At 43.8% G+C, this 15,378-nt stretch overlaps 1 protein-coding gene across 1 annotated transcript in view; it reads right to left on the bottom strand.

Moving 5' to 3' along the window:
* The window catches only part of DSG2 (desmoglein 2), a 66,057-nt gene that overhangs the window by 34,396 nt on the left and 16,283 nt on the right, over positions 1-15,378 (bottom strand). The window contains exons 2-3 of the mRNA XM_010380823.2: positions 2,289-2,324; positions 638-772 (exon numbers count right to left, since the gene is read on the bottom strand). Of these exons, the coding sequence (XP_010379125.1) occupies positions 638-772; positions 2,289-2,324 (171 nt within the window). The remainder of the gene's footprint in view (positions 1-637; positions 773-2,288; positions 2,325-15,378) is intronic.

Here is a 15,378-nt window from a genome sequence, read left to right as displayed (position 1 = left end):
CAGATTTGGAATGTATTTTTGGAATAGAACTGATAGTGTATGGTACATTTTTGGCTTGAAAAACGGGAGAGAATTACAGCGTCAATTACCAAAATGGGTAGAACTTGTGAAGAAAAGCTTTGGGGGGAGAAAAATGAAGGATTTATGTTTGTGCATGCAACACTATCACATAATTTATCAAAAAAACTCGACCCCTTGAGAGTGAAAACACAGATATTAATTATTAAGCCAGGACAACAGGCATGAACCATGACTGTCTCAGGCAAATGAAGATGGTCACCCTACCGAGTAACAGACACCAGTTCATCTTGAAAATGACATTTTATGACATCTTCTTTTGAGCACTGAACACTCTGTGTTACCAGTGCCAAATCTCTTTACTCTTAGTTAAATCAAAACTCAAAGTTATCTATATTTTTGCCAATGATGCTGCATCTTCCGGAATAGGAAAAAGAATCTTAAAGTTGATACTTTATGCTAAAAAGTAAGCTCTGCTAATTTTCAGATATCTCTTGAATATTTAAAAATTCTGTAAGCACATTCTAAATTTTCCTTAAATCTTAAAGTAGACATAAAAGTCCTCTCACACCACATTTTAGTCATATGCATATATTTCATGTTCCTCTTTAGGAGATACCTTGGCAATTGGATTCTTTTTGGAAAGATCCTCTCCCTCCCGAAGAGCCACGGGGGCGGTGATCCAGGCACGCTTTTGCCGCACTAAATGAGGATGTTTAGGAAGCAGCTTATTTTCATTTCTTGTGCTTAAGACCTACAACAATAGAATATTGCCAAAATTTATTATGTGTCATAAATATAGAACATTAGTATGGTGTCCTATAACATATTAAACTTTTAAATAGTGCAAATTTTAAGGTATGCTTCGTATTTCCTATGAGGCTTCATTGTCTAAAAGGGAATATATATATTCCAGCAAACCGCACAGGGCCTAAAGAGATTATCTCCAAGCTGGTAAAGTGGTAGGGTTTTTTCTGGTTTATTTTTTCTTTTGAGACAGGGTCTCACTTTGTCACCCAGGCTGGAGTGCAGTGGCATGATCCTGGCTCACTGTAGCCTTGACTTCCCCGGCTCAAGCCATCTTCCTGCCTCAGCCTCCCAAGAAGCTGAGATTACAGGCATGCACCACCACATCTGTCTAATTTTTGTATTTTTAGTAGAGACGGGATTTCACCACGTTGCCTAGGCTGGTCTCGAACTCCTAGACTCAAGCCTTAAGCGATCCACCTGCCTCCATCTCCCAAAGTGCTGGGATTACAAGTGCGAACCACAGTGCCCAGCCAGTAGAATTTTGTTTTTAACTGTAAGAAATGATTTCCCAGAGTGAGAGTAAAGAATCATTTAGTAGCCTTAAAAATTGGCAAAGTAAAAAATAACAGATCATGTCAAAAACGTTTTTTCTTACTAACTGAAAATGAAGTTTCATTTTTCTGTGGTGGCTTGTGGTTTAAAAATAAATTACTAAATGTTTTTTAAGACTAAATCTTAGTAATCTATTGATATAAATTTGACTAAAACTAGGGAAACTGTCAGTTAATGAATTTATTGTTTTCAGGATTGGGTAAAGAATTAAATTTCCCATTTCATTTTCAGAACCTTAGGGAGAAAACCATTCTATAAATTTCCAGTTGGGTTTTATAGGTGCATATATATTTTATCCAAGGAAAATTTCAATACAGCTGACCTGGGATCTTAAGATCAGAAATAATCCTTATACTAGGTTTGGTTTACCATTTTACTCATTTTGTTGCTCTATGTAATAGGTATTTTACTTTGAAATATTTACACGGGTAATCACTAGGTCCTGGATTTTTTTTTTTACTTGCACAAAATTTTCTATGACAAAAAATTGAAATTACTTTTTCACTTATACTTCATGAAGTATTCATTGTTAACAGCTTAATATCTTTTATGATTTTTCATAACTATACAGTTGCATATATATACACAGATGTATAAAGGTCTTTTTGCTATAAAAATGGATTTATACTATATATCTTATTTTACCCCAATTTTCATTCAGCACCTCGTCATGGACATTCTTCCATGTACCATAAATGGTTTTAACATTCACCTATTGGTGGATACTTACATTGTCAAAAACTGCTGCACTGAACACCCCTGGATAAGCTCCTCTGCACTTGTTTGAATGGGAATCGCCGGGTCTAATACAATGTGTGTCTTTAATTTAGTAAAGCCCAGACAACCTGTTTGCCACGGAATTAAGCCTCTTGAGTCAAAAGGCAGAAATAAACCCTTTATTTCCTCACCTGTAAGTGAAGTCCACTTCCAACATTAAAGCAGATCTGTAAAATAAAATTATTAGATATTTAGCCAATTTACTGCTAAATTCAGTGTGAAAACATTGTTCATCAATAACCTACCACATTAAATATTATAGACATAAAAAAAGTTTAACCACTACTACTATCCTTTGTCAAGAGGAAACAAATTTAATTTTTCCCTTTGCCTTCCCTAATGGCCAGTGCCAGAGGAGAAATCTATATCCTCCTGGATCCATACTGACTCCTCCAGAAAACAGTATCTTAAAAAACAAACAAAATAACCTGCCTTGTGAAATCTTAGTCATTCTCCCGTCCTTTTCTCCCCACCCTGTGGTTTTTATCTTGTGTTCTCCAGGACCTGCTTACCTTTCCTCAGGGCCACCAGTATGTAATGTACCCCACACCCAGCTAACTCCCACCATCCCTATGTTTGTGTGCATTACACACAAACACACACACACACAACCACACACACGGACAGCCCATGTTCTGACTTTTCAGTTCCTCAGTATCCTCAGTCCCACCAACTCTTTTCTTTGGTTCTTCATAGGCACTGTCACACCTGGGACTTCATCATGACATAGTACTGTTCTAAATACAGTTATGCTTACTCTTAAATTTGCCCAATAAACTCCCATCTTGCTTTCTGAATATTTTGCACTCTAAAAAAATAATTTAAAAAACTGATGCATTAAAAATGTGCATAGTTTTGGAATATATGTGATAATTTAATACATTCATATAATTTGTAAAGCTAGTGTACTTGGGATGTCAATTACCTTAAATACTTGTCTTTTCATTATGCTAGAAACATTCGCATAATTCTCTTCTAGCTGCTTTGAAATGTATAATAGGTTATTGTAAACTACAGTCACCCTGCTGATCTATCGAACTAGTGTTCTTATTTCTAATTAGTGGTCTTCTTTCTTCTATCACACCATCTATTTGTACCCATTAATCAATTTCTTTTCTTCTCCCACCTCCCCACTACCTTTCCCAGTTTCTGGATTCTATCATTCTATTCTCTATGCCCATGAGATCAAAACTTTTAGCTCCCACATATGAGTGAGAACATGTTGTACTTATCTTTCTGTGCCTGGCTTATTCAGTTAACATAAAGACCTCCAGTTCCAGCCATGTTGTTGTGCTGCAAATGGCAGGATTTCCTCACAGTTCATTAATCTCCTGGCTGGCTTCATTCTTCTCTTGGCTGAATCTGAACCAGCACTTTCTAATATGGTAGCTACTTGTGGCTATTTGGATTTTAACTGAAATTATTTGAAATGAATAATCCAGTTGCTCAACAGCCACATGTGCTAAGGGCTACCCATTTGGACAGGGCAGACAGAAAACATTTCCATCACTGCACACAGTTCTACCAGACCAGTACTAGCAGACTGCTGCCTGCCACTCTGAAGATGTTGTCAGTGATCACCAGGGAGCATTCATTTTCATGACTCTGCTATTCCTGCCTCACTTTTCCTCTCAAATCTAGAAACCTATTTAGTACTGACCACGCACTGGCAATATTGCTAGAGGAGGCCACAGTGGCTGAATAAATCTCTTACACATTCATGCTCTCAAATAGCTGTTCTTTCAGTGGGGTGACGGTTCCTTTCTAGTGTGACCATATGTCTGCATTTGCCCAAAGAGTCTAGGTTGACACCTGCTGTGAGGCATTCCATCTGTTAGCAACCCTTTCATCCTCAAAAGTGTGCTCACACTATAAATTATATCGTCACCTTGTCATTGCCTTACCCTGATTGCATTTCTAAAATAGGTATTCCAAACTTTAGGAAATGACTCTAGTCACACCTCTGTACCTATTCACTCTTATGAGATGCCCCCATATATTATTTGACTGACACTATCTTCAGTCATCCTCTCTTTCCTTTCTTTCCCCAGGGAAGAGGTGTCCTGACTCCTTTCCAAGGCAAACCACCATTTGTGTATTTTATTTGCAACTCTATTTGTTCTCTCACATTTATCTTCAAGAACCTTAATCCTTCCACTAACCTTTTATCATCCTTCTCCATTGGCTAATCAACACATTTAGTTCCTTCTGATTGGCAAACCAAATATATTTAGGTTTTCCTTCTCTTAAAAAAGAAAAGCAGATCCCTCTCTTGTTTCTGTTAACAATCTGTTGCTCTATATCCCTCTCTTACTTATAATTCCAAACTGAAATTATTGTCTATATGTATTGCCCCCACTACTCCATCTTCCATTTATGCATTAATTCACTGGACTCTGTCTTTGGTGTAGATTGTCTCCGTTGTTTGCCTTTTCCCATCTGCATGGTCACGTGGATCCATGAAGCCCTACTTGGTACATCATGGGAAACAAGGCATTCCCTAAAATTTCAAAGTCTCTTTCACATCCTTTGCATTCATTTGAAAGCTTCCTGTAGGGTCCATTCCACATGTGAATCCTTCAGCCTCTTTCTTTCCTTTCCATTGTCAGTTCATGTTCTTGGCTCTCCATTCCAAAAAGAAACTCAGGGAGAGCAGATGTTCAGCTTCTAGTGCGGGCTTCTCTGGGGCAGATGAACAATCATGGCTAATTCTCTATTTTATGATCAGATCTATGATCTCTTCTTCATTCTCTCTACTATTAATTTGCCCAGCTAGCAGTGGCCAGAGATGTCTCTAACCAAAGGGGTGCTCCCCAAATGTATGTATTTTCAAAGGTGGCATGGTATGAAAAGCAAGGGAAAGCAATGCTGAGATAGATCACTTCTCTCTGCGTGTTCCCTGGGTGGGAATTTTCGAAGGGAAAGATCAGTGCCTGGATCAGAGAGGTCCCAGTGTCTACATCATCAGGGAACAGTCTTAAAATTTAGTATATTTCGGCCGGGTATAGTGGCTCACGCCTGTAATCCCAGCACTTAGGGAGGCCGAGGCAGGCGGATCATGGGGTCAGGAGATCGAGACCATCCTGGCTAACGCAGTGAAACCCCGTCTCTACTAAAAATACAAAAAAATATATATTAGCTGACCATGGTGGTGGGCGCCTGTAGTCCCAGCTACTTGGGAGGCTGAAGCAGGAGAATGGCATGAACCTGGGAGGTGGAGCTTGCAGGGAGCCGATATTGCGCCACTGCATGCCAACCTGGGAGACAGAGTGAGACTCTGTCTCAAACAAACAAGCAAATGAAAATTTAATATATTTCCTGCCCATCCTTCTAATCATCAGACTCTTCTCTTTGATACAGGCCATATTAAGGAGTTGGCTGCACTGAATATTTGCTACTTTTATTCTTCCCTACAATCTTACTGGCCCTAGCAAGAGGGTATAATTTACACGTTATTTTAAGTAAATATTATTATTCTGACTGTCTGGACGGAGGGAGAGGGAAACAAAGAACAAAGGTGACTAAGATGGCATACTTCTGTGTTCTTCATCACCAACTTTTCCTGCACGCGCCAAAATGTAGCCGGCGCCCAGGAAGGTGCAGATCAACCGGGCATGCGCCACGTGACGTCAATCCCAAGAGACCGAGATTTACCTGGCCGCACCTAGGGAACGCCCCCCCACACGCCCGTGTCCCGCCTATTGCCCTCCCACTCCCAGAAAAGCCGCTCCCGGCAGGCGCGTGGCACAGACTTCCTCGGCCCCTCCTCCTACGCGGACCCAGGAACCTCGCCTGAGAACGCCAGAGCGACTTCCTCAGCCTCCGCCGCACCGGAAACCGGTGAACTTCGCCCTTTCTTCCTTCACATTGGCTAGCTAATAAAGTTTCCTTTTTTACCTTGCCTACTTGCCTTTTCTCTGGTGCCTGCTTTGGTGGTCGCATTAAAACAAATCAGTTGGTGCCGAACCCGAGAGGAGACCCCTCCTCAGGGCCCCTCAAGGTCCGAGGAGCCTCCTCCTTCCACGCTGTGGACGGACCAGGACCTAGACATCGCTTTCCACACCTCCAAGTCTCCTGGGGTGAGTACCTTTTGCCTCCCTCTCATATTCCTTGGCCAGAAGTCCTGCGCAGGCCCAACATTTTTCTTTTGGTCACCAGGTGACCCACAGGAGAGTTCCCAAAGGTAGAGACCTCTGCCCAAAGGAACTCCATTCCAGTCCATGTGAGACACGTCCAGGACGGAGACGTCCGCCTGGAGGTAATCTCCATTCCGGCTCCAGGAGCCTCCCACCGGTCTCTAGTGGCTCCAAAGGACGCTTTGTAGCCAGGTAGAGTTCAGTCTCCGTTTCCGCCTATAGGCGAGAGGAAGGCAATGGGAAACCCCCAATCCAAAATACCTAGAGACTCCGCTTTAGGGTGTCTTCTAAAAAACCTCAAAACTTTACAATTAAAGCAAGATCTTAAACAAAAGCAACTGATTTTCCTCTCCACTGTGGCGTGGCCACAATATAAATTAGACAACCAGTCTGAATGGCCGCCTGAAGGCACCCTAGACCGTAACATTTTAATCGACCTCAGTAATTTCTGCCAGTGCTTAAGCAAGTAGTCTAAAATAAATTATATATAAAAGTTTTAAGACTCGCGTTCTCGACAAGACTTGTGTAGCCAATGTTTCTTGGCCCAAGTCAAGTTGGCTAAGGCGCAGACCTAGCAAAGTCAGAAAAGAAAAAGTCATCTTTCCTGTCTGAGTCGCCTGTGTCAGTTTCCCCTCCCTTCCACTCCCGCTGTATACTCCACCTCCCCCTCCCGCTTTGGCCCCACCTTCCCTTTCAGCTCCACCTTCCCCTCCCGCTTCCGCTGTAGTTCCGCCCTCCTCCTCAGTCCCTCCCACCATTGTTGAGGTTGCACCTCCCTCCAACCCCTTGGCACTTACGCCTGGTCACCTTAGTTCGCCTATATCTGCCCATACCTGCTCTAAAGATTGCCTAACTACCCCCGCTCCTACTCCCACCCTATCCAACAACCCTCCTGCAGTCTTAGCACCCTTGCGTGAGGTGGCCGGAACAGAGGGAGTGGTTAGAGTTCATGTTCCCTTCTCACTAGCAGATCTTTCAAAAATTGAAAAACGTTTAGGAGATTTTTCTGCCAATCCTGCAATTTACACCAAAGAATTTAAGTACCTTTGCCAGGACTACAATTTAACCTGGCATGATCTCCATGTTATTCTTGCCTCTACTCTAAACCCTGAGGAGCAAGAGTGTATCCTAGTGGCCGCCAGGCAGCATGCCAACCAACTACACTTAACAGACCCCGCCTTCCCAGTAGGGGAACAAGCAGTCCCCTCTATAGACCCAGACTGGGACTATCAAGTAGGCCAGCCAGGCCGCCGAAGATGAGATATGATGACTCAATGTCTTCTGGCTGGTATGCAGGCGGCCTCAAATAAGGTAGTAAATTTTAATAAACTAAAAGAAATTATTCAAGGTCCAGATGAGAATCCGGCCACATTTTTAAACAGGCTAACTAAGGCTTTAACTCAATACACTCGGTTGGACCCATCTTCCCCAGCCGGGGCCACTATTCTAGCATCATATTTTATTTCACAGTCGGCCTCAGATATTCGGAAAAAACTGCAAAAGGCAGAGGATGGACCCCAAACTCCTATTCAAGACCTAGTCAAGTTGGCCTTCAAGGTCTATAATTCAAGGGAGGAAACGGCTGAGGCCCAACGACAGGCCCGCCTAAAACAGAAGGTACAGCTCCAGACCCAAGCCTTAGTTGCTGCTCTGCAGCCTAGCCTTAACCCAAAACCGGAGAGCAAAACCCCCAGAAACTCAAAGACAACAAAAGGGGCTTGCTATAAATGCAATGACCCAGGGCATTGGGCTGATAAGTGTCCCCAGAGTCCCCAGCCGCCTAGGCCAAAAGCGGCTGTGCTACAAGTGTGGAGTAGCTGGATACTGGGCTACAAAGTGTCCTAACCCTCGTCTGCCAACAACTCCTTGTCCAGCGTGCCAGGAAGAAGGGCACTGGAAGTCAGACTGCCCCACCCTGAAAACGGGCATGGCACCTCAACGTGATGTCCCTTCTCAGGACCCTGGGAGCTCCTTCCAGCTCTTACATCTGGATGACGACTGAAGGTGTCGGGACTCGGGGACCCCCATCACCCTTGCCGAGCCGCGGGTAACTATCCTGGTAGCAGGTAAGACAATTTTTTAATCGACAGTGGGGCTACCTACTCTGTTTTGCCGTCTTTCGAAGGGCCTAGCCTTCCCTCCAATATTTCTGTTGTAGGAGTCAATGGCTCCCCGTCCAGCCCTTGGAAAACCCCACCTCTTAATTGCTGCCTGGCCAACAACTATTTTGCACACTCGTTCCTCATCATCCCCTCATGCCCCACTCCTCTACTAGGCCGAGATGTCTTAAGTCAACTGAAAGCCTGTATCTCCTTTTCTACTAGTGCCCCCCACCCCACCTGCCATCTGCTTCTAGTATTGACTAACTCAAATGACTCCAACAATCCTACTAACCCTTTCCCTGATTTCCCCATTCCTATAGACCCCCAAGTGTGGGACACCTCCACTCCTGTAGTGGCGTACCATCATCCACCAATACTTATAAAACGTAGGAACCCATCTCAGTTTCCAACCCGCCCACAGTTCTCTCTCTCTCCACAACACTTACAAGGACTAAAACCAATCATTACTAGGTTACTCAGCCAACACATCCTCATCCCCACTCATTCTCCCTGCAACACCCCAATCCTACCTGTAAAGAAGGCAGATGGAACTTTCTGGTTAGTGCAAGATCTTCGTCTTATCAACGAGGCTGTTTGCCCCACCCATCCAGTAGTCCCCAATCCTTATACCCTTCTTTCTCTCATCCCACCTTACACAACACACTTTACTGTGGTGGGTCTAAAAGATGCATTTTTCTCTATTCCCTTACATCCAGATTGTCAGTTTCTCTCTGCTTTTACATGGGAAGACCCAGACACCCATACCTCCACCCAACTGACATGGACAGTGCTTCCCCAAGGGTTCTGAGACAGCCCCCATTTCTTTGGACAGGCCCTAGCAAAAGACTTAGCCTCCTGTCCTCTTACCAATAGTAAAATTCTCCAATATGTAGATGACCTTTTACTCTGTAGTCCCACGAGACAGGACTCTCTTTTAGACACTGCAATCCTCCTTAATCATCTAGGATCCAAAGGTTACCAAGTATCCAAACACAAAGCTCAACTCTCACAACAATGTGTCATATATTTAGGTATTGAAATCACTCCTACGATGTGCTCACTTACCACAGACCGTTTAACTCTAATACAAAATCTTTCTCCTCAAAACGCTAAGGAAATCCAATCCTTCCTAGGCCTAGTAGGGTTTTTCAGACACTGGATTCCTAATTTCGGAATCTTAGCTAAACCTCTATACGCAGCTGTCAAGGAGACTCCCCAAGGACCTTTGTCTAACCCAAAGTTAATCTATAAACATTTCACTCACCTAAAAAACTGCTTTCTCTCACACCCTACTCTCTCACTCCCAGACTTCCAATGTCCCTTTCAGCTTTTCACGGATGAAAGACAAAAAGTTGCTGTTGGCCTTTTAGCCCAACCTATAGGCACCACCTACCGCCCCGTGGCATAGCTATCTAAACAAATAGATCCCACCGTACAAGGATGGCAGCCCTGCCTTTGGGCCCTAGCAGCAGCAGCCTGCCTAACCCAAGAAGCAAAGAAACTCATTAGAGGTTGTAACATAACAGTCTTCTCTACTCACCACCTTCAAGATCTTATTGCCCACAAAAGTATTAGCCATCTAACCCTGTCCAGACTCCAACTCTTTCACCTCTTGTTCATAGAAGACTCCACCATTGCCCTAGGAGTCTGTTCCTCTCTGAATCCAGCAACCTTACTTCCTGACCCTCTCAAACAACCTCATACTGAACACTCCTGTCCAGAACTTTTAGAGGCCCAACCACCTAGTCACTTACATTTACATGACCAGCCCTTAGAAGGCTCACAGTTAACCCTATTTGTAGATGGCAGTTCTTTTATAAATTCTCAAGGGAACAGACAGGCAGGATACGCGGTAGTTACATCTTCTACTGTCCTAGAAGCTAAGCCTTTACTGCAAGGAACAACATCACAGCAGGCAGAACTCATCGCACTAACTAGGGCTCTCCTCCTATCCAAAGGAAAAACAGTGGACATATACACAGACTCTAAGTATGCCTTCTTAATTGCACACACCCATTCTGTCATCTGGAAAGAGAGAGGGTTCCTAACCACCAGTGGCACCCCATAGTCAACAAGAAACAAATACTCGAACTGCTAGATGCTTTATCAGTGCCTTCCAGAGCAGCCATCATACACTGTAAAGGTCATCAGACTCCATCTAACCCGGTGGCGGCTGGCAATGGTTTTGCGAACACCACTGCCAAATCAGCAGCGGGATTCTCCACTCCCACACTTCCTTCTGTTTGTTTTCTTTCTCCTCAATATACCCCTAATTATACCCAAGAGGAAAAGACTAAACTATTACAAGATTCAACAGCCAAACTAGCTGCAGACAATTGGATTTACCTCAATAATAAATTAGTTATTTCAAAAACACAACTCCACACCATTCTAAAAGACATACATAATTCCCTACACATAGGACCCAAAGCTCTATATAACCTCCTAAGCCCCCTCATCCACTGCCCCACACTCATGAAACACCTAATTATGATCAATCAACAGTGCTCCACATGCCTCAAGTCAAACCCTCAAGGTGCATTGCGCAACCCCCATCCATCAACTCAGAGGGCACCAACCAGGCGAAGATTGGCAGATTGACTTTACCCACATGCCAAAACTTAAAAAATTCAAATATCTCTTAACCCTCGTTGATACCTTCTCAGGATGGATAGAAGCCTATCCTACTACAGGAGAAACTGCCAATACAGTTGCTTCCACACTTACTGAACACATTATTCCTAGGTTTGGCCTCCCACTCACTCTCCAGTCTGACAACGGCCCAGCGTTCATCTCCAAAGTAGTCCAGCAAGTGGCGACCCTCCTACACATTACCTGGAAACTCCACATCCCTTATAGACCTCAGTCCTCCGGTAAAGTAGAGAAGGCCAACGGGCTCATCAAGCAACAACTCACCAAACTCTCACTCGAGACTCGACAATCGTGGGTAACTCTCCTTCCCCTGGCCCTAACCCGGCTGCCAGCTGCCCCACGGAGTCTGACAGGCCTCAGTCCGTTTGAACTGGTCTACGGCCAGCCCCTCACCCTCCAGCAGTTACCCACACTTTCCTCCCCACTGGCAAATTATCTTCCATACCTCACCCTCTTGAGACAACTCCTAAGACAACATGCAGAACTAGCACAACCCCCTCCAACAGATACCTATAGCCCACATCTCTCAGCCCAGGAGACCAAGTATACTTAAAAGATATCCAAGCCAAAGATCTTCAAGCCAGGTGGAAAGGCCCATATACTGTCCTCCTATCCACATACAAAGCAGCCAAACTTCTAGGACACACGCATTGGGTCCACATATCACAACTAAAGAAAGCCCCCACAGAAGACAATCAGTGGACATCTACTAGACTTGCCCCTACCCGCCTCAAACTCACCAAACTCCCTCAACCACCACATGTTCCCTGACCTCTTACGCTTATCCCGATTTCTCACCATACTCTATATAAACATAACAGAATTCCAGTATATTACCCCAGATCCCTACTTGCCCCTAGATCATAGCCCATCACAGTGGTTTTCCCACTTACTCACCTTTATAGAATACCTCCAGTGGCAAGGTGTACTCTGTGATGACACTCAAGATGAAGCCCTACTTTATACTTACATTACTATTCTTCTCATACACTTCAACATCCATTACTAACCCCACTTTTGTATGGAGATTCTCTATAGTTGAGACATGGAAAACCAGTAACAAACAACATTCACAGCTACAAGGCACTGCAGACTGCCCCCCCCCAAGGCTGTCAGTCCCTCCTCACCATAAATTTCACCCTTGCTTCTCACAAAAATAGATGGCCTAACCCGTTTCTCTGCTTTCTATATGACCAAACAGAATATAACTGTAAAAACTACTGGCAAAAACTAAACCTAGGATGCCCCTATCAATATTGTAAAATCCACTATGCATATGACGGAGATCACTTCTTCACCCAAAACGTACAGTCTGTACCCTATCAATATCAACTAAATATCCAAGACCCGTGGGCGGACGGGGTAAAAGGAGGACTCTACACTAGATGGTCAGCTTCATATCCGACTGCCACCCACTTAATCAAAAGGACACTAGTCCAATAAGAAAACTCCCTCCCTAAAAATATAAAACACCTACAAAATTTAACCTTAGCCATACAATCACAAGAACAGGCCCTACAAGATCAACTACACTCCTCCACAGAAGACCAACTACACTCCTCCATACAAGATCAACTACACTCCTCCATACAAGATCAACTACGCTCCTCCAACAAAGACCCCTTCTCATGGTTAAAGCTAGTCCGTCAAGGGTTAAACTTAACACGGGCAGCTAACATAACACATCTCCCCCACTGTTTCTTCTGTGCAGCCCTTAAAGAAGCCCCCTTAGTGGCAGTCCCTTTACCTACTGCTTTCAAGGCTACAGCTGGCTCTACAAGCACCTCCCAGAAACCGTTCTTACTGCAAGTCCCACTATACCAAAACCCAGAAAATCCAATCCTTCCTTTCTGCTACTCTGCCCCAAACTCCTCCTGGTGTAATTATACCCAACCGCCCAAGAAAACCCAGACAGCCCAGTTGGAGGTTATTTCTGGTGTAATAAAACCCTCTTCAAGGTCCTTAACCATGCATCCATCAACCAATCCCTCTGCGTCCCAGTGTCCCTAGTACCTAGCTTAACTCTATATAGCAAAGCAGAAGTGGCTGAACTCACCCTACAATTTAACTCTTCTCCTAATAATCTCCAAAAACGGGCCATCGTCCTTCCCTTAGTCATCGGGATTTCCCTAGCCTCCTCCTTAGTGGCATCAGGACTTGGAACTGGGGCTCTTGCCTACTCTGTACAATCTACCCGATCTCTAACCACCCAAATTCAAGAAGCTATAGAGGCGTCGGCTGAAAGTCTAGCCTCCTTACAACGTCAAATCACTTCAGTAGCCCAAGTGGCAGCACAAAACAGGAGAGCACTAGATCTTCTCACAGCTGAAAAAGGAGGAACATGTCTTTTCTTAGAAGAATGTTGCTATTACATAAACGAATCAGGTCTAGTTGACACTAATATCCAAACCCTAAACCAGATTAAAACAGAACTAAAGAACTACAACACTCCCTTAACACCAGGTCCACCTATATGGTTATTACCGGTAGTGCAACAGATGCTCCCATTTCTTATCCCTATACTAATTCTCTGTCTTATCCTATGTTTGGCCCCCCTTTTAATCAAATTTCTCTGAGCCAAAGTTCAAGAGATCACCCGTGTCGCCTTCAACCAGATGATCCTACATCCCTACTTCCAGGTGCCAACCATAGACCCTCATGACAACGCCCCGACAGCAGGAAGCAGCCGGACAGACAACGACGCCCCCAATCATCATAATCAATAAAAGGTTGGACTGTCTGGACGGAGGGAGAGGGAAACAAAGAACAAAGGTGACTAAGATGGCATACTTCTGTGTTCTTCATCACCAACTTTTCCTGCACGCGCCAAAATGTAGCCGGCACCCGGGAAGGTGCAGATCAACCGGGCATGCGCCAGGTGACGTCAATCCGAAGAGACCGAGATTTACCTGGCCGCACCTACGGAACGCCCCCCCGACACGCCCGTGTCCCGCCTGTTGCCCTCCCACTCCCAGAAAAGCCGCTCCCGGCAGGCGCGCGGTGCGAACTTCCTCGGCCCCTCCTCCTACACGGACCCAGGAACCTCGCCTGAGGATGCCGAGCGACTTCCTCGGCCTCCGCCGCCGGAGACCGGTGAACTTCGCCCTTTCTTCCTTCACATTGGCTAGCTAATAAAGTTTCCTTTTTTACCTTGCCTACTTGCCTTTTCTCTGGCACCTGCTTTGGTGGTCGCATTAAAACAAATCACTGACCAAGTGTCATCTGTTTTACTAGGATATAAGAAAATGGAAGTAATTTATAGTCCTCTAGTCAAAGGTAAATTCATTATATGAGCCTCTTCACTGATTTTTATTGGAATTTACTTTCTAGATGTGATTTGCTCAGAAATGCAGAAAATCGCATGGTTACCAACAGTGCTTCTTAAACTTTAATGTGTATTTTGTTCACTGGGGACCTTGTTAAAATGAAGATTCCAATTCAGTAGGTCTAGAGGTCAGCCTTACACTTTACATTTCTAAGAAGATCTCAGATGATAGCAATGTTGTGGGTTCTTGGACCAAATTTTGAGGAGCAAGATTATAGAATGTGACATGAAATATCATTTGTTTGTTTAGGTACAAAAACAGTCAATGAAGTCTGCCTTATTCATTATTGTTTCAGTAGTCAGCACAAGAATTGTTGTCACTCTTGACTGCTGGTATCTCGAAGGCAGAAATTCATAAAATATATTTCATTATGTATGTATTTTTAACATTAAAATCATTTTAAATTGCAAACATGTGTAAAAGCAGAGTGAACAGTACAATGAACACCCATGTAGCTAACATCCAGTTTCAACAATTACCTAGTACACATTTCTTTTAAAATATGTTTTTACCTAGGAATAATTTTAGATTTACACAAATGTTGCAAAGATAGTAACAGCAGTTCCTTTCTCCGCTTTCCTCGTATGTTAACATCTTAAATAGCTACTGTATATCTGTCAAAATTAAGAGATTAACATTGGTGCATTTAGTTAATGCACTGTTAACTAAATTCCATACTTTATTCTGATTTTACCATTTCCCCCACTACTGTTATTTTGCTGTTCCAAGATCCAATCTACCATTCCACACTGCATTTGGTGATCACATCTCCTTTATATCCTCTAGTTTTTTGACAGTTTCCCAGTCTTTGCTTCTCATGACCTTGATGGTTTTGAGGAATACTGGCTGAGTATCCTGCATAATGTCCTCCAATTTGGGTTTACCGGTTGTTTTTCTCATGATTAGACCAGTATTAGGCGTTTTTGGAAAGAACATCACAGAGCTTAAGTGCCCTTTTTGTCACACCATACTAGCTGGTATGCAATATCCACATGACACCACGGG

This window comes from Rhinopithecus roxellana, chromosome 21, assembly GCF_007565055.1.
Source record: "Rhinopithecus roxellana isolate Shanxi Qingling chromosome 21, ASM756505v1, whole genome shotgun sequence".
In the NCBI taxonomy this organism is placed as follows: domain Eukaryota; kingdom Metazoa; phylum Chordata; class Mammalia; order Primates; family Cercopithecidae; genus Rhinopithecus; species Rhinopithecus roxellana.
This window is presented reverse-complemented; position numbering and strand designations above follow the sequence as displayed.